The sequence below is a fragment of the Triturus cristatus genome, chromosome 4_1 (genome assembly GCF_964204655.1).
Source record: "Triturus cristatus chromosome 4_1, aTriCri1.1, whole genome shotgun sequence".
Lineage (NCBI taxonomy): Eukaryota > Metazoa > Chordata > Amphibia > Caudata > Salamandridae > Triturus > Triturus cristatus.
Genome location: NC_140585.1, coordinates 1,015,185,539 through 1,015,210,189, shown reverse-complemented (window position 1 = coordinate 1,015,210,189; position 24,651 = coordinate 1,015,185,539). Strand labels below are relative to the sequence as shown.

The following is a 24,651-nucleotide window of genomic DNA, read 5'->3' as shown; positions in this document are numbered from 1 at the left end:
CACGTGGTCAGGGACCATTCTTCAGGTGCGATGCGAAGTTGAGTTAAGAGGGAGACCGGGTGTGGCTGTGGGTTGAGGTTGCAGTGTATGGAGGTTTTTTTGTCACTGAAGAATTCCAAGAGTTTATTGCAGGGTGGAGGTGGCTGCAGGTGAGGTAAATTATTTTACGATGGAAAATGTCCTTGTTGCTGTTAGTGCGGGCATCCATGCAATCTATGAGAGCTGTGTACTTGATGTTCAGATGATCTGATGGTGGTAGCATCTTACTGCGGATTTGTAGATCTTTGTCAACGACATCATGTCCATGGCAACTGATGATCCAGCTGTTAAAGTTCCTGATTGCTTCCATCAGGCTAACTATATGCTCAGGCTGGTCCAGTGAGAGAGTGGAAGTCCAATCCTCCTCTGGAGTGTTTTCTAGCTGCAACAGGCAGGTTGATGGTGGTGGTATATCTGTGTTGTTGCGGAATGGGTATGGGTATGCTCAAACTGATGTGGTGTGGTCTGACAAGGTGATGGGGGATGGTTTGTTGACTGTGAGATCACTGAAGAAGGTGAAATTGGATCCAAAAGGTGGCTAGCGGCTTGAGTCGGTCTGGTGACGTGCTGGATGAGGCTGAGGTTTCCAAGGTTTTCTAGAAGGGCAATCCAGTTTAGGTCAGTGAGCTCTTCCAGGTAGAAGTTCAAGTCTCCAAGGAGAATAAAGATACTTGAGTCAATGATGAGTGGTGCAATAAAGTCCATGATCTTGCTGGTGAAATTGGTGTGTGGTCCTGTTGGTCAGTAAACCAGGGTTACATGCATGCTGTAGTTTGCTGTGATGTGTAGTTAAATATATGTGTTCTATGTAGTCGGTGTAGTTGATGATGTCCTTGAATATGACGGCGACTCTGCCTCCAGGCATGTGCTGCAATCTTGTAGCCATACAAAAGGGGGTGGTGATGGACGGAGCATCAGAACTAATCAAACACTCACACCCAGTCAACAGATCTGGGTTTAATCCATCACCGTTCTTTAGCCCACTCTGCCACCCCAGTTCAGACATGGCCATATGCAAATCAGTCTGACCCTGTGCCTCATGGGAACAGTCCAGCTCGAACTGCCAAGCCATGCCTTCCCTGGACCGGAAACCAGCTTCCTAGGACCGGTTTCTGGCATTTCAGCCGTCTTCAGCCAGGCTTGCTTGAATCCAGTGGCAAAGTGAGCAAGGGACTCACGTCTGAGCATACCCTGCCAACTTATGGCGAACAAAGCGGTACAAAAGGGGGTGGTGATGGACGGAGCATCAGAACCAATCAAACACTCACACCCAGTCAACAGATCTGGGTTTAATCCATCACCGTTCTTTAGCCCACTCTGCCACCCCAGTTCAGACATGGCCATATGCAAATCAGTCTGACCCTGTGCCTCATGGGAACAGTCCAGCCCGAACTGCCAAGCCATGCCTTCCCTGGACCGGAAACCAGCTTCCTAGGACCGGTTTCTGGCATTTCAGCCGTCTTCAGCCAGGCTTGCTTGAATCCAGTGGCAAAGTGAGCAAGGGACTCACGTCTGAGCATACCCTGCCAACTTATGGCGAACAAAGCGGTACAAAAGGGGGTGGTGATGGACGGAGCATCAGAACCAATCAAACACTCACACCCAGTCAACAGATCTGGGTTTAATCCATCACCGTTCTTTAGCCCACTCTGCCACCCCAGTTCAGACATGGCCATATGCAAATCAGTCTGACCCTGTGCCTCATGGGAACAGTCCAGCCCGAACTGCCAAGCCATGCCTTCCCTGGACCGGAAACAAGCTTCCTAGGACCGGTTTCTGGCATTTCAGCCGTCTTCAGCCAGGCTTGCTTGAATCCAGTGGCAAAGTGAGCAAGGGACTCACGTCTGAGCATACCCTGCCAACTTATGGCGAACAAAGCGGTACAAAAGGGGGTGGTGATGGACGGAGCATCAGAACCAATCAAACACTCACACCCAGTCAACAGATCTGGGTTTAATCCATCACCATTCTTTAGCCCACTCTGCCACCCCAGTTCAGACATGGCCATATGCAAATCAGTCTGACCCTGTGCCTCATGGGAACAGTCCAGCCCGAACTGCCAAGCCATGCCTTCCCTGGACCGGAAACAAGCTTCCTAGGACCGGTTTCTGGCATTTCAGCCGTCTTCAGCCAGGCTTGCTTGAATCTGTAAGGAACAGGAGTTCTGGTGTGTGGTTGTGCAACAGGTTCCAGACTTCAGTGGCGTGTCTATTGAGTGAGCAGGCCTTGAGGACCATGCATTAAAGTGCTGGGAGCTGTTTGAGAGTTGGCTGATGAGCGTTGAGTGCTGTCAGCACAAGAATGGGGTGATGGAGGTGTGGCAGAGTTCATGAGAACTTGCATGAAGAGCAGGAGAAAACTCCCTCCATGCTGTATGGTGTAGTGCGGCAGTAGTGCAGTGAGCAGGGTTGAGGGCAAGGAGAGTCGCAGTGGGATAGCAGAGGATAAGAGCAGGGACAGGGACAGTTCAAGCACAGATGGAGCAGATTAGCTTGCCTTTGGTGTGCCTTTGGCTCGTGAAAGGCAGAACCGCTTTGGGTCCATGCTGAGGCAGCTATTAAGTAGGTCCTGGGAGAGGGGAGGCACGCAGGGGGAGGTGGGAAGTGCTTTACAGAGGTGGGAAGAGGGAGAGTGGGAAAAGGTAAGTAGCGTTGAAGGAGAGGAAGGCAGGAAAAACTAATGCCAGTTATGCCACAAACAAAGGATCCACAGAGCTAATCAAGGAGGCACAAAACAAGATGGTATTAAAATGGGCAATAAAGCACTACGAACCGGCACAGAAATGGAAGGAAAGAGGTGCAAAGGCAACACAGACAAGAGGGCAAACAAATGGGCAACTGGCACAAAAAAGCGGGAGGAAAGAGGCACGAGGGAGGCACATACCAAGAGGGTACCAAAAACACGTGAGGGCACTGGAACAAAAAGCAGGAGGAAAGAGGCACAGGAGAAGTGCACAAGAGGGCACACGAAATGCCACATTGGTAATAAAATGGGAGGAAACAGGCACAAAGAAGACACAGTACAAGAGCACACAAAAACTGGGGGGAAATGCAGCAACAAGAGACAAAAAAACAGAATTAAAGAGGCACTAAACAAAGGCACAGTCAAAAAAGGGCAGAAACCAAGTCTGTGACCAGCCTGTGGAGGAGACAGAGAGAGAGACGGAGCGAGAGAGAGACAGAGAGAGAGACAGAGAGAGAGAGGCAGAGAAAACGACCAGGTGAGGAGCTATGTGGCAGCCTCAGACACTGGGACAGGAGCCGGGACATCCATCAAGACGCGGTCCTGAGGGCTAGTATGAATCTTGCTATTTATACAGATTATGCAGACACTTCAGCACCTTTTGACATTTTACGTTGTTGCTGTAAAGAAAGAAAGTGTTCCACCAAGTGGTGGTCCCAGCAAGCATATTGCAGCCTCTGATGGGTGCTCCAATGCCAGGGAACGGCAGTTCCCTGGCGGAGCCAGCGGTCCCAGGGCGGTGTGACTGCCCAGGTCATAATCGGGCAGTCCGACCGTCGGTGCAGCGGTGGCTGGATCTGCTACCGTCGTGCCACCAAGAGCCTGGGGGACCTCGGACCGCCAGACTCATAATAGGGTCTTAAGTGTTATGAACACCCATTATTAATCCTAAGCTTTTGACATTTTTCTCAGAGTATGGTAATGATTGGGGGCTTGGCCTGACAGCATGGCCGACAGGAGATGAGCTCCCGAGCTGTCACCCAGCCGGGAGCCTTTCTCCCCTACACCCTGCAAAATCCTGCCTGAAGTGGAGCAATCCAAGCAGAAATAGCTGCATCAGACACATATTGAGCCTAGCCCGGCCCCAGTTTCTGCAACAACAGGGCGAAACCGGGATATTTCCTGACTGCGGTCTTGCTGGGCCTGTGACTCTCGGCAGTTTTAGTTGCACCGAGTAGGAAGCACCTGTACTGATTGACGACCGTGGATCCAGCTCACCCCGGAATTCAACTGAATTTGGAAGAGCTGGGTGTAGTGGTAGGAAAGAGGGGCGCGAAACGTAGTTGCTTGCTGGAACAAACTTTATTTATGTTGTGCTCAATACAAAGGCCCACAAGGAGCAGGCGGGGAGACAACCGCCCGTCAAGATTGTCGCGCTCTTCTCCCGATCCGCCGCCCCCTGACGTCACGGCCAACCACGATGTCCGATTGGCCATGACGTCAGGAGGCTGGGCAAACAGGGAGGAAAGACTACGTGCTTCTCTCCAACACTAGTACGTTAACCTCACGTACGACACTGGGGGATACTGATTTGGGGCTGTCATCCCCCACCCCCCGGAGCTGTGGCACGGGCCGGGGACCCTGTGGCATGACTGGATGGTGAGCTTTTCCAGCCTTGGGGAGGAGTGATACCAGCCCCTTCACTGCTGCTCTATCGTAGGAGGCCGAAGTAGTGCCTGGCATTGGGGACCTGATGTAGCTGGCAGCCACAGTGCACTGTGCTGTGACTGACCCTGGAGCGAGGAGAGCTGGCCCCTTGAGACTGCCGGGCACTGGCTGGAAATGCTGGTGACTGTGCATCGTGCTAGAGGGTATGCCGGCGTGAGATGAGGAACTGCACTGCAACAGCTTCTGCCCTGAGACCTGTGAGTGAGCCTGACCTCGGGATGCTCTGGAGGCTCCTCTGGTCCCTGGGTTGATAGTAAGAGTAACAGACACTGAAGGAGCTCCGCCGGATTGGGGGCCATGTGGTGGGTGTCGATTTGGCCCCCTTCCCCAACCGGCTGCAGCGCTGGGGCTCCTCTGGTGATGGACTTCATGATTGCTCCCCTGGGAGACCATAGTGAGTAGCCCCGACCTGTTATGCAGGTAGAGTGCTGGTCATGCCTACAGAGGGCCCCATGTGGAAGCAGCGAATATGCAGATGGAGGGTTCCTTCACTGCTGTGAACTGGGGGCTGATGCAAGTGACTGTAGCTCAGGGCTGAACAGTGCTTGTTAATTTCCAAAAAGGATTGCAGAGCAGGGTATTGAAATGCTATTACCTGCAATGTGCTGGGCTCTCTGCCTCTCTTGACCCTCACTGTCTGCCGTCGCCTGGGGGCCCAGAGGTTCTGCTGATCCCCATTGGGTTGTGCTTTGGGGATGGTGGTGCTGGCTTTGTAGAGCTGGTATTCCTCTTTGAGACCTGGAGGCTGTGTGACTCAAACTGTGCAGGTGGGTGCTCCAAGAATCAGCAGTACAGCTGCCCTCTGGCTTGCTCTTACTCCTGCCCTGTGTTCTACACCTTTAGGGTGTCCCATAAAAGGAGAGACACTACTGTATGGTCGTGTGCAGGTGGCGGTGGCCCTCATGCATTTTGATGTCTCTGGGAGTCCACTCAGGAGTGCACATTGTGAGATGCGGGTGCCATCGTGGAGGTGATATACCACCCTTCGATAGCCTACACGGTTCACTGACAAAATATCGACCTACAAAATTATCGAGACATTAATATCTACTACAGAAATATTGACAGCCTAAACTAAAAAAAAAATAAGTACAAAAATATTGAGAAAAAAAATCAGTTTCAATAATATCATTGTAATAAATATCGATTTTAAAATATATATCTCAAAAAATACAAAAGAAAATATATTAAATATTAACATTAATTTATCAAAAATTAAATATATCAAGGGCCTGATTACGATGTCGGTCTGAGTTGCCTCTGACCAACATTGCCGTGGAATAGGGACCAACCGACCTCCGTTTGGCGGTCCCGACCACATTATTATGATGTGACCGCACATGATGCGGTCGCACACTCCCATTTCCCCATGGGAGCTTGTGCTGCGATCAAAAACTAGCCGCAGCACACGCTCCCATAGAGAAATTGGAGTTTGTGTAAATCCCTGTACCATAGGTGCCCCCCATGCCCACAACCGTGGGCTGCAGAGGCAAGGGGGCCCTGCTAGGGGCCCCCAAAGTCACTTTAAGACAGCCTTATAATGTCGGAAAGGCCGGCCTGGAAAGGCTGTGTGAAACCGAAATTGTAATCCCGATGGCGGAAACTGTATCCTAAAGGGATTACGTTGCGGTTCTTACTAACCAACGGGCTCCTTGTGCTTGTTAGAAGCCAGCCAGATTGACCGGCCGGTTTGACTTCTGACCGCCCACATTGTAATTAGGCAGAACCAGGGATGTCGATCAGAAAGTCTCCAAATTGTGTTCAGAGGCTTTGCGACTGACTTTATATCAGGGCCCCTAATGTATATTGTCTCAAATATAACAAATAAACTTACTCTGAAAAGTTAGACACACATACATATATATATATTAAATTGAGGGGATGTACTGGGAGTCCCCGTCTGCTGTCATTTGCACCAATTGCCTAGGAATAAGGGCGTGATGCCCGAAACGTGTCGACAGGAGGATTTCAATTGAGGGGTTTGTCCACGAGTGTTGCACTCTGTTTCTGTAGCATCTAATCTCCTGCGAGTGCGATCTCATCGAGGGGCAACTCTTTTGTTTTTTTTCAATATATATGCTTCAGCGAGGAAAGACGAGCCACTCCAGTTTGCTCACGTAAGTCAATTTAATCGTAGATGGCAACAAAAAGATGTTTCGACCTCTCTCGGTGAATTGGTCACCATATATCTAGTGAAAAATATTATAAAACTAATAATTTTATATTATGTTCTAATTTACAAAATATTAAATAATATAATATAATATATGTGTATATAAATATATATATATAACATTAAGGGGCCGATTACTATATGGCTCATCGGTCGGAGCCTTTAGGGCTGTATCGTAATGGGCCAGTCCGTTTCCTTTCCGACCGCCTCATTATGATGGAGGCAGTCGGAAAGGAAGCTGGACGGTCATTCCGGCTGGCTTCCGACGGACTCAAAGAGCTCCTCCGCCAGTCGGAAGCTGGCTAGTAATCTCAAGGGTGGCTCTTTCCGCCCTTGAGATTACGATCACGGTTTCCGACATGGTTTCCATGATGGTCTGTCTGACATGGGAGCCATGTCGGAAAGCGTGTTAGGGGGGCCACCATCAGGGCCCCATTTGGTGCACGGCCTCTGTTTGGAGGTCGTGCCCCCTGTTGATGCCTGCACCTTGTGGCAAGCACCTTGAGGTGCCTGCCAGGGGGGGCAGGGATGAACTGCACCTCCCATTTCACTATGGGTTCATGCATTACGGCCAGTTTACGGCCCTAATGCATGCTCCCATAGTGAAATATAGGAATTCGACCGAACAGTGTTCGGTTGCATACTAATGAGCACCAAAATATTTAAGCAAACCACTTTAATTAAAATGAAAAAACAAACAACAAAATCTTTTATAATTTAATAAAAAATATTTTACAAATAAAAACATTAATTATAAATATTATTATTTTAAAAACACAAAAATATGATATTAATTAAAACAATACAAATTAACATATTAAATATTACAATGAATACATATACAATTCCTACAACAATTTTTACAAAAATAGACAAATTCCTGTACTAAAAATATATATAATTTACTACTCCGACCTCACAACATAACAGCAATAAAATTGTTACATCACACAAAGGTAAAATGTACTACTCTCACTATAATAAATGCAAAATTAGATAAAATATTGTATTGCCGAGCACTACAATTAATACAACACTAGGCAAACTTTTAGATTACAAAGAGATAAAATGTACTATTCACTCTCCTATAAGTGCAACAGTAGGGAAAGTGTTGGATTGTGGAGGGGTACAATTCACTATTCCCACTCCAATGAGTGCAAAAGTAGGGAAAGTGTTGGATTGCAGAGGGGTAAAATTGAATATCCCCCCCTCCAGTCAGTGCAACAAAAGGGAAAGTGTTGGATTGCGGTGGGGCAAAATGTACTATTTCGCTCTCCAGTCAGTGCAACAGTAGGTAAAGTGTTGGATTGTGGAAGGAAAACATTTTATATTCCCACTGCAGTCAGTACTACATTAGAAACAAACCAATTCTCTGAAAAACAATAAAAGAATTTAAAAAAACAAAATTAAAATATTAAAATATTAAAAAAGACACAAATATATTTCATATAAAACATTATTTGAAATAAATATATATTATAATGGTAAATACATACCATACATAATTACAAACATTATTACAATTTTTAAATCCCCAAAAACATTTCATATAAAAATATTTTTATTTATAAATTATTCATTAACAAAACAATTATTTATTCAATAATTTTTATTTTAGTTACCACCCACCATATACCCCTACAAAACGTACAAGCAACACCTTTAACTTGACTCTAAAAAGCTAATTATTTACAAAATGAACATAAATATTTATCAAACGAATTATCAATAAATACAAATTAATTATTATTTGATTACATTTAATGTATTTTCCACAATATACTACCACAAAATATACAACACACTCCTAAAATGTATTAGAAAATGATTTACTCAATTAACATAATACATTTCAATTTGAATAATTATTATTAATTAAAACATTTATTCTAACCTAATTAAAATTTAATTTACTTCCCACCATATACCCCAACAAAACCCAAACCCACAACTAAGATTTAAGTTAAAACAAATTATTACACAATTAACATAATTTATTATGAATTCAATAATAATTATTAAATAAAAATAGTAATAATAATTACTTAAAATTAATTCACTTCCTACCCTGTACCCCTATAAACCCCATAACCCACACCTAAAATAGTGTGTTTTTACATAATTAACATTAATAATTGCAATGAATCTATTAATATTAATTAACAATTATGTATTAATTAATAAAAATGTGATTACTTCTTACCCTGTACCCCTATAAACCCCACAACCTGCCCATATATTCTATATTAAAAAAAACATGTTTAACACTATTAACATAATTAGTTATCAATTAAATATTTATTATTAAATAACAATTGATTATTAAATGACTAAAATTAAGTTACTTTACATCCAGTACCACTATAAGCCCCACAACCCGTAAATAAAATTTAAATAAAGAAAAAATAATTACACTATTAGCGTAATTAATTAGTAATTAAAAAATAATATTATATTATAGACAAATTAATCACTCATTTATTATAATTTAAATTACTTCCCACCCTGTGCCCCTAAACACCCACTATGGTACAAAAAAATATCAAAAATTACTTTAATTTAATAACTACTAAATAATTATGCAAAAAAACTCATCATATACATTTAAAATATTTACCAAAATTCATAACAGTGAATCGATATTCTTGACAACCGTATTCTTGCTGACGATATTTCCATGTCATGATATTTTTTACTATATATTTTTGCAAGTCGATATTTCCAACTCCATACTTTGTCTCAACACCGGGCGGACCTCCTTGTGGACCTCCTATAAGCCCTATTGATTGAAGTCAATTTGCTGAGAGCTGACCTACGAAAAGTCTCCGATAAGGTTACCAACACTGAATTCAATAAAGAAACTCTGCTGTGTGAGGTAGCAACCTTGAAGCGTCAGATGGCCACAATGACTAACATGGTAGCGGAACTGGACTGGAGAGCGGAGGACACAGAGTGTCGCTCCCAACGCAGTAACGTTCGGGGGCTAGGGTTTCCGGAAAAAGCAGAGGGAACGTCCACTGAACGTTTCTTGAAAAACTGGATTAGAAAATCATTAAAGCAGAGGGTCCTTTCTGACATCTTTATAATTGAACCGGCCCACAAGGCCTTGGTCCCGCCACTGCAACCTGGAACCCTCCCCCGGGCCATCATAGCTAAGGTCCTTAATTATCAGGCCAGAGACTGCATTTTGAGAGCGACTCATGAACAGGAGGTCCCCCAATTCGAGAATTGCACAATAACTATCTTTCCAGATTTCACAAAACTGGTTCAAGATCAGCACAAGTCCTTCAGGGCTGCCAAACAGAAACCAAGCGCAATGGGCTTGAGATATGTTATTTTATCCAGCTAAGTTGAAAGTCCTGCACAATAATAAAGTCCAATTCTTCGATAGACTTGAAGATGTTTGGAAATGGCTCGAGGTTCGAGATGCTGCTATTACCTCGGTGGTGATCCCAGTCGATGACAAAAATGGAGAACGTGCCTGTAGGGCCCCGCACTGGTACTTATAGTCTAAACCGGTTCCCATTGGGCTCAGATAGACTTCATATGGGGGGGATGGGGCAATGCACTTGATACTACTTGCATCCCCTGAGAGGGGTGGACTGTCATAAGCACTGTCATCTTCTGTGGATGCTGCTTCGAGGGAGCCGAGCCACACATCTGAGATAATTCCGGACACGGCTATTGATGGGGATGGAGGGGGTTGAGGGGATCTGAATAGGTTAACATTCCGTTCCGATCTCGCTGGGAGAAGGCTCTGTCCGACTGGGATCCGGAGGGCTTTCCAACCGACTCGTGCTCTGGGGCTCCGAGCGCCAGAGTACGATGCGAACAAGCGCTGACGGACACGGGTCGCTCGGAGCAATGAGAGCCTGTTGTACGACACATACATAGGCTTCCATTGATGAAAAAGGTACGTTGCGCACAAGCGCGCCCCCTGTAGTGGGGACGCATCTGTGCCACCCGCACCATACATGCATGTGTAGGGGGGACCCTTTCGTCCCCCCCCTGTGATTGACTCATAAGGCTACGGGTGAAGGGGGTCTGGCACGGACCCCCGAAGTCCGCTTCCCGGAGCATTTACGTGTCGGAGGCTCCGACTCGATCCAGCTGTCCGAATCGTACTGGCTCGGTCCGAAATCGCCTCCATTGCATGGCACGGTTTGCTTACAGACGAGACGTACGGAGCGGTTCCGACCCGGAGATGATTCGGTCGTCGATTTCACGTTTCTCGCATCGTACTTGCTCGCTCGTACAGCTGTACGAGTCAGTCGGAAAACACTCATACGGCTCGTGCTTTTTCCGGCCGGATCCTGTTCGGAGCCCTTCTGAGCGAGATCGGAATCGGCTCCTATGAGGTATTTTTATTGACTGATTTGTTTAGTTTAATAGGGTGGGTAGTGGTGGGTCATACAAATATTTGGTCCAACTAATTCTCGGTACACTAATGTATATGTTGACGCCACATGGTACACTTATTACTGAGGTATGCTAGAGCTGGGTGGATTCATGGCACTCAACAAGGGTCTGACTTGTTGAAAGTATTCAATACAGGAATTTAGGGGGGATACCTGGCTTGGGGGGCTGGTTTTTATTCTATTTAGTATGTCCCCGTTGGACATACTGGGGTGTTGGGTTTGTCCTGACACAACTGTAGGTGGGCTCCTGTAGTCACATGTTGGTGCTATGGTTGTGCATGGGTGGATGGGGAATGGGAAGTTGGTTTTCCAAGTTTCATATGAGAAAAGTACTACGTTTGTTGCGCAAGGGCAGTAGCCATCTTAGCATGTGGCCCTTAACCTCAGACGAGATGTCTAAGCTTACAACACAATGACAGTTTCTCTTAGCTATAAACTTCTTTCCCTGAATGTAAGGGGGCTAGGCACTTCTAAGAAATGCTATAGGGTGTTACCACTTCTCAAACGTCATAGTGTCATGACTCTAGCTCTGGGACCTGATACATACCGCCGCTCCACCCTAAAACTGTGCTGTATGAAAATACACGGGGAAGGCAAAACGGGTGAAAGTTGAACCCAAAAAGCAGGAGAAAAGAAACACTGCTGACCCTAGTGTGATCGGCATCACTGCCCTCTACTTGCGCGTCGCATCGAGGCGAATGGGCCTGGTTTCCACTTCCGGGGTACACTATATTTAAATCTGGCCCGCGGGACCAGATGCTGCTTCATCTCGAGAATTTGGAATCCGGAGCCACGTTTGGCAACAGCCTTCTTGGAGATTTTTCTTGTACGCCCGTGAGTACAGCCTGCATCTTGACGCGCATGCCCGCTGCAGGAACGCTGATTTACATACCGTGTGGGAAACCTGTTCCATTGTGATTAAACAAAGAGGACTAGCTTAAGTTGACCAAAGTGTTACAGTACTCAAATTAGTTCTGTCACGGGCACCTTGTTGGTGTATTCATGAAGCCCTCACCCACCAACCTAGTTGGTGGCATGCTTCATCATCGGGCCCACCCAGTGACACCTAGTATTTCCCGGGTGTGCTACCACGCCTGATTACAGCGGAGCTGGTATATTGCTGAGAGTGCAGTGAGGTTGGGTGAGTTGTGATTTAAAACGGCTTGGTGGTGGTCCCAGTACCCGAGGGTAAATTAAAATTTAATAACTGGGCCGTCACCAGCGGTTAAAAGTAAGGCTACAGGACGCGTGAGGGTGGCGAGTTACCGCTCCCTGCGTTCTTCAGATGGTCGACATGTTTCAGCCAGTGCCTTAGAGTGTTCTGGCTTTCCTCAGGACCGTTTTTTTAAAAAAGGTGTGGTGAAATAAAACAGACAGTGTTGTGGTACAGACTATGTGATACACTCACTAAGGCGTTTTTCTATATGTGAGAGGGGGATTCCCTTCTCATGCATATGCTTTGGGTTATTAGCCAAGGCTTCCTGGAGGGAAGCGGTAAGGGGATGACCAGTCTTTCTGGTCAGTGCCTGCCTTGTACCTGTTGCCCCGCCGGTCCTGAGGAAAGCCAGAACACTCTAAGGCACTGGCTGAAACATGTCGACCATCTGAAGAACGCAGGGAGCAGTAACTCGCCACCCTCACGCGTCCTGCAGCCTTACTTTTAACCGCTGGTGACGGCCCAGTTATTACATTTTTATTTACCCTCGGGTACTGGGACCACCACCAAGCCGTTTTAAATCACAACTCACCCAACCTCACTGCACTCTCAGCAATATACCAGCTCCGCTGTAATCAGGCGTGGTAGCACACCCGGGACATACTAGGTGTCACTGGGTGGGCCCGATGATGAAGCATGCCACCAACTAGGTTGGTGGGTGAGGGCTTCATGAATACACCAACAAGGTGCCCGTGACAGAACTAATTTGAGTACAGTTACACTTTGGTCAACTTAAGCTAGTCCTCTTTGTTTAATCACATATAAACCCTCGGGGACTCGGACTAGCTAACTAGTCCTCTCTCTCCCTCTTGTTACACGCAAACCTGTTCCATTGCCAGCGCTGAAGCACTGAAACTACTTGTAAGTTCCAAAACCGCGTGGAAGACGGTTTCAGGAATGTTTTCTGTGTCAGCGCAAAAGTGCTGAAACTTCCTTAAGCCCTGAACCGCGTGAGAAGTGGTTACGTGAACAACCTTTGTTTGGTATATCATTTCACTAAAGAGTACATTGAATAGAAGTTGCGCTGGAGCACTTGTCTGCACATTTTCCTTTGGGTCATTTGCGCTAGAGCACTTGTCTGCACGTTTTTAGGTCTCGGCTAGCGAAGGCTGTGCTTGCGTAGTCTCGCTCGCGAGATTTAATGACTTTGAGAAGTGGGGCTTGAACCCGCCCCTCTTCTCTCCTCTTCTCCATTGGCTGGCCTCTTAAATGCTGGTCAGCCACTGGAGAAGAGCTTTGTCTCTCCAAACAAGCCCTGTCTTTTTCGGATTCAGGGGCGTGTTTTTTACTTTCTTTCTCTCCTCTGGAATGTAAACATTCCAGCCAATGGCAAGAGGAGAGAAAGAAAAACACGCCCCGAATCCGAAAATGTTGCTGCGTCATTTTTTTTTTGTCTCGTCTAGAGTCCCAAGAGTCGGTCTTCTCCCGTAGCCATGTCGGTGTGCTCTGTGCTGCCCCCTAGCAGTCTGTGACACCATGGCCGGTGCTCATCTCTCGCCCTCTGATCCCCCAGAGTGTCCCCCCATGCTCCATCCCACCCCCCGGACCCTGCGAGCCCGCCCTGCCCCTACACTCTTTTGGCCTGGCCACCGCCGGCTTTCGCACTGCTAAGTAACTTCCGAGCGAGTGGGCAGTGCTGTGCCAAGCCGGCTTTGCCCAGGCCTTCTCTGACCGGCAAGTATACAGTTGACTACTTCAACAGCTCGGCAGCAGCACAGTGAGTGAAGACAGGGGGACTCACGAGCACGGGGGGGTTGCGGATATTATGACATGGCACTGGGGGCGCAGGTATAGTTTTCATAGGGGCAAGAGATCGCAGCGCCTGTCAAGCAAATCATTTGATTTCCTTTGTGTCATGGGCAAAAAACGTGTGACTAGGCTTGGTCCATTGTAACCCCCTAAGGCAAGGTTTGTGCTATTAAAAATACTTTTACCAACAGTTCATTACGGGTGACGTAGCATTTTTCGCCAGTGAACTCTTACAAAGAGGTTACGGTGGAACAAAATCCAGTCCGTTACCTCATCCCCAAGTCACAACCGGCACAGAATCCAGTCCAGGTTTTCCTTCGCCCACGGTTGCTTTTAGAGAGTTTTCTAGGAAGTACCCACCTCCCTGCTTGTAGGCAGAGGCAGCAGTCAGGGGCCTCTGCTTCCCTGACAGATGGCTTATTTCCTCAGCTCAATCCGAGAGGGCAGATACCAGATTGCCCCCCCTCCCCCCCCCCCCCCCCCAAAGAGCCCACCGGGAGTCCCTTGCATCAGTACCCGCCCCTTCCACAACCAACACAACACCTGAAGGCGATCAAGCAAGACTGGCAGCTTGAGTGGAAGCCGCAGGGAGGGGATTGTGGCCACCGCCTAACTAGTTAACGACTGGAGGCAGAAGAGAGAAGGGCGTCCCGAGAGAAGGGACAGAAAAAAGCAGTAGGGAGAGAGATGGGACGGAAGACCGAAGGAGAGAGAGCTGGAAAGGGAAGAAGCAAGGATGGAGGCAACTGAAGAAGGGCAAAAAAAAGAGAGAAACAATGCAGGAAAGGAGTAAGGAAGTTGATTGAATATGCCCATTGATGTCAAGTGTCCCTTGTAACATGTGATGCTGTTCGATGGCAGTCAGAAGTAGGCAGCATTGTATATTTTTTTTCCTCGTGAAATAAATGTAATTTTCTTAATTGAATTATGCTGGACGGACTTCTATGTGAAAATTGTATGTGGGCTATGTACTTGCACACAAAAGTAAAGTGAGACACCTGTTCAGTCTATTTTCCTGAGGATATCCAGTGTCACCAGTTGCTACTACAAACAAGCATTTACACAAGTTTAAGCTATTGGCATTGTAAATGACAAAGCCTTTTATTTATGTTTTAAAAACAAAAACAAAAATTAAAAAGGCATTGTCATTTGCAATGTCAATAGCTCAAACTCGCGTAAATGCAAGACCTATTGCATTGCAAATTTGTGTATAATTCTCTCTCTCTTCTTTGGATAAAGGTATGCTGAGGAAAAATAAGGTTTTCTCCTAAAAAATGAATGCCGGTGAGTGCCACCTGCAATCACTGGTTCACATTTACCGGTGTGTGTGTGTGTGGTGTCAGTGTTATGCCGTTATGTGTGCTGCGAAATGCACGCATGCGTTGTGGTAGTTAACTATTGTGTTTGGATTATTTTGGATATAGAAATGCGTTTAAGCGTTGAGCACGGTTCCTGCCAACTAAGGTGCACTCATATGCAGAAATGTGTGTTTGTTGAAGTTTGTGTGCGTTTCTTGTGCGTGCTTGTGAGGCTGTAAGAAAATAAAACTTTATTAAAGATAATAAAAACCCTAATGTTTATCCGTGCTTTGTGGCGAATGGCTATACCGGTTGTGGTTGTGTATTTAGAGCAGACGATTGTCACGCCATCATAAACACCTTTTAATAACTGTGTGTGTAGGTGGCTCTGTTGGTGGCTCTATTTGTGTGTGAGTGGCTCTGTGTGTGTGGGTGGCTTTGTGTGTGTGGCTCTGTGTGTGGGTGCAAATGCAATAGGTCTCGCATTTGAGAGTGATTAATCTATTGACATTGTAAATAACAATGCCGTTTCTTTATATGTTTTAAAAACAAAAACATAAACAAAAATAATGTCATGAGCAATGCCAATAGCTCTAACTTTAACAATGCCGAGACCATTGCATTGTAAATGCTTGTTCTTTGGGTCATTGCGCTGGAGCGCTTGTTTGCACATCTCCTTTGTATTAGTGCGCTGGAGAGCTTACCTGTATAATTCATTTGTGTCACTGCGCTGGAGTGCTTGCCGTAATATTTCATTTTGGGTCACTGCGCTAGAGCACTTGCCTACGTATTTGCTTTGTGTCAGCGTGCTTGAGCACTTGCCTGCACATTTCTATTGGATCACCACGCTGGAGCGCTTACCTGTGCATTTTCCTTGTGTATCATCGCACTGGAGCGCTTGCCTGTGTATTTGCTTGTGTATTACCGCGCTGGAGCGCTTGCCTGTATATTTGCTTGTGTATCACCACCCTGGATCGCTTGCCTGCATATTACCATTTGGGTCACTGTGCTGGAGCGCTTACCTGCGTATTTGCTTTGTGTCACCGTGCTGGAGCGCTTGCCTGTGTATTTCAAATGGATCACCGCGCTGAAGCGCTTACCTGTGTATTTGCTCGTGTGTCACTGCGCTATAGCGCTTGCCTGTATATTACCATTTGGGTCACTGTGCTGGAGCGCTTGACTGTGTATTTCCTTGTGTATCACTGTGCTGGAGCACTGCTGCACTGAGACCTTCAGTGATGCTTAACTGAGCGTTGTTGGATTGTTCCTAGACCTGTACAAAAACAACAAGCCCTTTCCATGAAGCAAGGACCCCTCCCTTACCAGTTGAAACACATATCACTGTTCTACACTCGTGACCTATTGTTTCAGGTAGTTATCACACGTATGGGGAGGGCAGGCTATGACTGGATTTTTCCGACTGTTACAAATTGCTGATATTGTTCTTCTTTGCCTTAGGTAACCTCCTACACATCGATAACAGGCATCCCTTTTGTTTCTTGGCCTTCTTCCCCCGCACCCCAACCTTCTCCTTGTGTATGCCTTAAGTGTTTTGAGTAAAAGGTACGGGGCAGTGGAGTTGGGTCATATCGTCTCTGCAAGGTCTCACCGCAAGTCAAGATAAGAGTTGCTGTAGTCTGACACATGGCACCAGGATAGTGTGTCTCCAGGAGACCCATTTAACTGAGGTTGAAGTCAAAAAGCTTTGAAAAAAAATGGAGGGGGCAGACATATTATACCACTTATTCGTCCTTCTCTAGGGGAGTGCTTGTCTGGATTGCTCGAGGGGTTTTGTTTCAATTGACATACATGAAGGCTGATGTAGAGGGTTGATACATATTGGTCCAGGGTACACTGGATGGTCAGGATGTGGTGCGCTTTAATTCTTATGGTCCAAACACTAATGACAACCCTTTTTACACTTCTATGACAGATGTAATGTCACAGACAACAGGAATTGAAACGTTCTGTGTGGGTGATTTTAATTGTGTGGTGAATGGGGAATTGGATCGCCACCCTCCCCAACAGGGTACAAAACCTAGGATGACTGCCAGGTTGGCCGAAGGTATGTCACAACTGGGGTTCCACGAGGTGTGGAGGGAAACTCACCTGGGGCGCTAAGAATAAACCTGTCACTCAGGCACACATGGTTCGGTTAGCAGACTGGATCGAATATTGACAACGAAACAGACCGCTGCAAGAGTGCATGCAGGGGCACATCTGACACAATATTTATCGGAGCATGTACCCGTTGCATGTCAATTCCAATGAATGAATGAATGAATATGCATTTATATAGCGCATGGCTACCAATAGGCATCCAAGCGCTTAACTCATGACACCTCAACCAGCAGGCACAGCTCAGGGAAAAAGGAAGTTCTTCAGCTGTTTCCTAAAACTAAAGTAATTCGATTCTGAGTGAATATGCTCAGGCAGACGATTCCATAACATAGTTACGTTATATGAAAACCGACGACCGAAGAAGCTCAGGGGGGAGAACCGAAGTCATGAAAATGAAACCGAACTACTGTAGAACATTACAGTTTGAAACCGTACTGACAACTACTTCATCGGTAGGGAGACTCTTGGCCTGGACTCTCCGCCACAAGTTGCCCCACTTCTCGTTGCTACACCTTATGGATCTCTGTGGGGGTGAGGTACGCACTCGGAGTGACATTTTGGAGGTATTTTGCAGGCACTTGGAGCAGGTGTATGCCAGCCTGGGTGACCCGGACCATGCACGACTCACGGAATATTGGGCAGAGCTTCAGGTCCTGCCCTGGGGGGGTGGCGAAGCAGGAGCTGGACTCTGCACTTACATTATAGAAGATTCAGGCTGCTATAAAATCTCTCCCAGCGGGGAAGATCTCGGGAAATGATAACTCCACAGCCGAACTTTATCAGGCTGACAGTGCAGTGGTGGCCCCCGCCTTCTTGTGGTAAATGGAGAAGCACTAAACAAGAAAGTACTCCTGATTTCATTGCGAGAAGGTACTATCACAATGATCTTGAAGCCCGGGGCTGTGGCATCTGATCCATCCTCATACCATCCAATCACAATGATACATATAGACATGAAGATCCTGTGTAAAGTTCTAGCATTGTGATTGGGTCCGGAGGTTGCACGGTTGGTCCACCAGGGCCAATGTGGGTTCATACCGGGATGGAACACTATCATGAATATCAGGCAGTTAATGCATGTCATGCCTGAAGTGGAGGATAGTAAGAGTAACTAGCATTCGTCTCTATTGATATTGCCAAGGTGTTTGACACCGTGAATTGGTGGTACCTCATGGCCAGGGTCAGGTTGGGTGGGCTATGTTCTGACCCCCTGAAGGTAAGGAGGGGCACATGACAGGGGTGACCACTGTCACCCTGTTGATTGCAATAGCGCTGGAGGGTTTGGCCCTCTGGCTCAGGAAAGACATGGGGAGGTGGGAGATCCTAGAGGTGGGGGAGGGGGAGAGCACTTTATCTCTCTATATGCCGACAACACACTTTTCTACCTGTTGGCTCCAAGGGAATCACTGCAGTTACTTCTGGAGACTTTGACGCTTATAGAGACATATCAGGAATGGGTATTAACATGGATAAGTCATCAATATTCCTTCTGGGTCGCTTGGCATCTTAGGACCCAGCCATATTAGCGGATGTGCCCTTACACTGGAAAGCTGATCAGTTCCGATATTTAGGAATTATGGTTGCCCACACGACTCAGAAGAGGCAACAATATAATATTGATCGAGTGAAAGAGGGCCTAACTAGGTCGGTGCAATTCTGGAACACGATCCCCCTGTCCCTTATGGGACGAGTGGCAGTGGCAAAGATGGTGTTCTTGCTAGCTGCCTATATGCTCTACAGCACTCTTTAGACACGCTGCCAAGGACAGTTTCTAAATGTCTCCACAGTTTATTAACAACTTTAGTGTGGGCGGGAGGCAGGAGCAGAGTGACCCGGGTAACTCTTCAGCTGCCTTTAGAGGATGGGGGTTTAGCACTGCGTAATATGGAAATGGACTACCTAGCATTTCAATTACAGCATATAGCACACTGGTTGTCAGATGGGGACAATTGGGAAAAAGATTTACAGGCAGACGACACACGGGTAGGGACGTTGACACAATTGCTCCACGGGGGTGAGAGAGGTAGTGATGTGGTGCCATAGCTAATCAAACATACAACCATATTGTGGGAATGAGCAGTGAAGTTGTTACAGAAACATGCTCCGTTTGCAAGAGAGTTTGTATTCTGGGACCTCCCGGCGTTCCGCCTGTTGACCTCTGTGGTGGACACTACTGCCTGGACAGAGGAGGCGTGTTTGACCCCGGGAGACCTCTACCCTAATGACACATTAGGAGACTTTTGGTGTGGGGGGGGCCAGTTTCTATTGCAATACGTATTGTGGACATAGTACGTCACATCTGGCCTACATACCCAGATGTACCAATTTCCTCTGAAGTGTTGGAGTTTGGCTGAGGTAGGTACTAAGGGCCCTATTACGAGATTTTGGCGGAGCAGTGTGGCGGCGGTGCACACCACCGTGCCAACGCTTCACCAAAGCTCGCCCTGCCTGGCTCCAGATTATGACTTATTCGTAGTCTGGCGGGCAGGTGGCATGGTGTATCCCCCTGCGGTGCCTTTTAAAAAGGCACCGCAAAGGGGACGCCTCACAAGGTTCCTGCACGGCATAGACTCGTAAGTCCATGTTGTGCAGGAAGCTATGTGCATTCACACAGGGGGGCCCCCTTTGTTTTCACTCTGCAAGGTTTTTCAGGGTGGTTGAACCATCATGAAAATCCTGGCTGAGAGGAAACTCATAATATGCTTGGTGGGTCCGAGTTGTAATCGCACAGTTGGACCGCAGGTGCGGCAGTGGCTGAATCTGTTACCACTGAGCCACCACGAGTCGGGCAGTCTGAGGACCCCCAGACTCGTAATCTGGCCCTTAGTGTCACACGTATATAAAGCCATGATTACAGATAAACCTAAGATCACATATCGGGCTACATTGACCTGGGAAGATGCACTGGGTGCACCAATAGGGGACGCACAGTAGAAAGGTGTTTGTGCATTATTTAAACAGGGAACATGTAATGCACGGTTCAAATGAGTAAACTTCAGCTACATACACAGCACATATATCACCTCTGTGTACTGCATCGAATAGGCCGTGCCAAAACAGATCGATGCCACAGGTGTCAGGGCAGACCCCAACCTTTCTTCACTAAGCCTAGTACTGTGCTCTGGTACATGCTAATTGGGAATCAGTAGTACAGAGATTGCAGAATACTGAGGGTGTAACGGTGGAACTGGAACTGGCCACATGCCTATTTAGGATTGCCAGAAAGAAAAAGGGTAGACAAATGGAATGGAAATGTATGCAACTGGCTGTACTGCTAGCACAAAGGCGGGTTGCTATTTCATGAATGAGCCCAATCAGTCCTAACGAACAAGGATGGATCAAGATGTTAAAGAATGGGTGGTAGCAGAAGAAATACGAGTTCTGCAGCGTAGGAGGGACGGGCTTGCAGAGCAGGATTTTCAAATCTGGGGGAGGGGGCCTGACCAGGTTAGAGGAGGTTGAAGAGATGTCTGAGCAAGAATCTGAGAGGTAGGGGCGCATTAGCAATCATGGGGAGTAAGGTGCATTTCTGGGAAGAAGGATTAATTACAGGTAAATTTCTAATGTACTGCTAAGTAATCACTTGTCCCTGGGAGTGGGAATATTCCTGCTCTACTACGCATTTGGGATGATGGCTGCAATGTTTGCACTTGTGAAAGGTGCAGTGTAGTTTTTTTTATTTTACTGTACTGTCGCAATTGTTAAAATACATAAATTCTTTTAAAAAGGTATGGTAATGATTCAGAATCAAAGGATAGATTTTGTGTGGCCCTCTTGAGAGGATAGCTTGTTAGATTCAATGGGCCCAATTAAAAGAATGTTTGTGATGGCTTAACAAGCCAAGGATGGCAAAGGGACTGTTGACCTGGACTAACTGTCAAACTGGATCCAAACATTGATTTGTTGTATTGGAAAACCGAATTCTGCAATTTCCCTCAAAAGGCACAATGGTTTATTACTGAAAATAGACCCAAATTTGACCAAACTGATAACCCCTGAAGTTGCCCCCCCCTGCACACGGGTTCTTATTTGGTGATCACTTCATGAAAGAAATATCAAAGTATATCAAAAGCCTTCACCACTCTTGACAAGCCTCAATCCTTTCTCTGCAAGGTCTTCAGCTACTGTGCTTTTTCACAGGAAAGGTTTTTTTGTTGTTGATTGAAACCAATTTCACAACAGATCCAAGTTTGCCTCGAATAGAGGAAACTTTAACTTTAATGACACTGGACACACTTTCTTCTCTAAAATGTGAGGGGTTCTTTCACAACATTATATGAGAGACCAAACATTAAAGGTAAGTATTTAACACATTTTTGGGCCTAATTACGATGTCAGCCGGAGTTGCCTCCGACTGACACCGTTTCAGGGAAGGAACCGCCTGGCCATAGGTTGGCGGTTCCGACAACCCCAATAGCTTGCAACCGCACCAAACTTCCATTTTTCAACGGGAGCTTGTGCGACAGGCCGAAACCGTCCACAGCACAAGCTCCCATTGAAAAATGGAAGTTTGTAAACATCCCTGCACAATGAGGCAGGCATCTCACTGTGCCTGCCACACGATGCAGGGATGTTTAGGGGGGCACCATAGGTACCCCCAGGCCCAAATACGGAGGGTCAGGGGGGAAGTAGGCCCTGCTAGGGGCCACCAAAGTCAGTTTCCGAGAGCAAATCCATGTTGGAAAGGCCTACATGGATTGGCTGTCGGAAAAAGACATCATACTCTCGACGGCAGACACACCGTCTTTAAGTAATTATGAGCTCTTTCCGGCTGGCCGACGAGCACTTGAGCCTGTCGGAACTGCGTCGGATTCTCCCGCCGGTTTAAACTCCAACCGCCTTCATCATAATATAGCAGTCAGACTTTAAACTTACTATGTTAGTCGGAAAGCCTCCGACAAGCGGTCAGAGGCTTTCTGACCGACATCGCAAATAGGCCCTTTGTGTGTATCGGTGGTCACACTTTTTTTTCTGCAGTCAAATCACATAAAATGTGAATTTTGCAAGATTTGGTGCAGGAAAGTCCTCATTTTTTAAAGACAGAGAGGGGAGTATCATCCTACCCCTGAGATTATTAACATAATTGTTAATAATTTACTGGCTTGCTATGCCATACTTTTTCTATTCCATGTTTGATAGTAATATTTTATTTTCTGGTTCTTTACTTGACCAGTCTATAGCTCCTTAATCTGCCTAATTACTCAATTGGATTGCGGTCTTCTTACTATTTGCCACTTATGTTCACAACATAAAAGCACTTCTAAGCCATCAGGAGAAATTGTGGGATATTAGAACCACCCAGGAGAAACTAGACCTATTTAATTACCGATTGCAACAGTCAGAGGAAAGAAACTTGGCCACTTTACGTCTTAAAAGTGTAAGGCGCTGCCGTATATTTTGTGTCTTTTGGGTACTGTTGTGCTCCCAGTGTTTTGTGCTCTGAGCAGAGCCAGTTGAATGGGGTACACTATAGGGGTAGATCTCCTGAACTTTAGGGGTCACAAGGGCTTTGTGTTACAGCCCTATGCAGACACAGTACAGACACCGTGGGATAAATCCTCTTGTTTGCTGGATTGCAATCCAGCATGAGTCCTAATCAATCAATCATCAAGGCTTGTATAGCAGGGCTTGCCACCCTGGGGGTCTCCAGGTGCTGTGGGGTTTGAGCGATCCTCGGTCGGAGAGAGGTGGAGGTCGAAGAGCCAGGTCTCCAGCTGCTCCCTGAATTCCTTCAGAGAGGGAACATGCGTATGTGGAGGTCGTTCCAGTCCTATATTTTACTGCACGTCAAATGTAATTTTGTGTAATGCGACAAAAAGCAGCATTAGATTGTGTCCAATTCTACGGCAGTCTATTATTGATCTTATATGTGTTGGTGCACAACATAAGGGAATGTGTTGGTGTACTGATCGTGTTGGTGACGGTAAGCATCAAAAGTGCATTTTAAATGACCATAAAGTAGACCATGTACTTAAAGGTCCCATGCTCGTGCAGTGATGCATTCTGAACAGGATAATAAGCTTCTATAGCAAGTACCCTCACTGTATCTGAAAAGATGCCACCCCCCTGGAGAGAGGAGGTTTGCTGAGAAGCATCTACCTGGTAAGCTTAGAGTAGGAAACTAGGCACGCACAAAAAGGCAATGAGCTCGAAGCTGGTGAAGGAGTATACCCTAGATGCTAGCTCCCTGAATGCTAACTTTTTTGGCAAAATGAGCTATCCTTCTGACACAAATGAATAAATATGAATTCTTTCAGCTTTCCAAATGACCTCCTAATATTCCACGGAGCTTGCAAAAGCCCTGGGCTCTTGGAATGTTGCTCGCTTGATCTCCTTTGGGGGTATGACAGAAATGATATCATCTGGATCGGGGGATGCATGGTTCCTATCGATCAGGTTTGAGATCTGCTCCTCGTGGTCCTCGTAGAGAGTACTAATATGGAGTATAGGAAGTGTTTGGTTGCGGTTAAAAGTCGACACGGGGTCTGGTTTGGGCTGGTTTAGAAGTGCGTTGGCAGCTGCGGCATTCTTTGCTATAAGACTGTGGTTACATGTCAGGAACGTGACCGGGGAGGGGATTGTCCGGCAGGTCTCTGACAAAGAGCGACTGTCTTCACCAAGATTCTTCATGGGGAGAGAGGTATCTGGAAAAAACACAATATTTGTTAATGTGGTTTGAAGAGGTCTGAATATTTCCTGACTTTAATTCATTTTAACCACTAAAGCTTTCAAATCCAACAAAGTTAAAACAAATCACCACTGCACAACTCCTAAAAGCCACACCAAGAGAAAGAGGTTAAAGAACACTTCACAGGTCAACAACACATACATTACTTGGACAAAACAATGTTAACCATCTACATTTTCCTACCTGAATCACCATCGCAAGGGCTGGACTATAGGGAAGGTTCTAAGAAAAAACTCTAAGTGGCATGGAAGGCCTTTCACAATTCATTCCATGCTTACCATTCCGGTTTTATGATACTTTTTTCTTATTGCACAAACAGCACTGAAATCAAACGCTCAGCAATGAAATACCACTAGAAAAACTCCGACTGTGAACTCCCAACAGAGAATATTTGTCTGTAGCAACAACGCTGCTAACAGGAAATCCTCCTTAACGCCTGTTTCCCTCCACACTCACCCACACCCTAACTAAATAACTTACCCTAACTTACCGGACTGCACATTTTTCCTTTTTTTAGTTATGCGACATTTCTTTTCAAT

The 24,651-nt window shown here is 46.3% G+C and overlaps 1 protein-coding gene and 1 long non-coding RNA gene across 5 annotated transcripts in view; one reads left to right on the top strand and one right to left on the bottom strand.

The window, feature by feature from the left end:
* LOC146855986 (uncharacterized) overlaps window positions 1–24,651 on the top strand; it is a 178,294-nt gene that overhangs the window by 79,675 nt on the left and 73,968 nt on the right. The window lies entirely within an intron of this gene.
* The window catches only part of PANX2 (pannexin 2), a 151,856-nt gene continuing 148,402 nt past the window's right edge, over window positions 21,198–24,651 (bottom strand). For 3 of the 4 annotated variants that reach the window (XM_085653941.1, XM_085653940.1, XM_085653939.1), the window contains one exon: window positions 21,198–24,068. In XM_085653941.1, the coding sequence (XP_085510067.1) occupies window positions 23,698–24,068 (371 nt within the window). In that variant the 3' untranslated portion in view covers window positions 21,198–23,697. The remainder of the gene's footprint in view (window positions 24,069–24,651) is intronic. The other variant, XM_085653938.1, reaches the window with a different exon arrangement.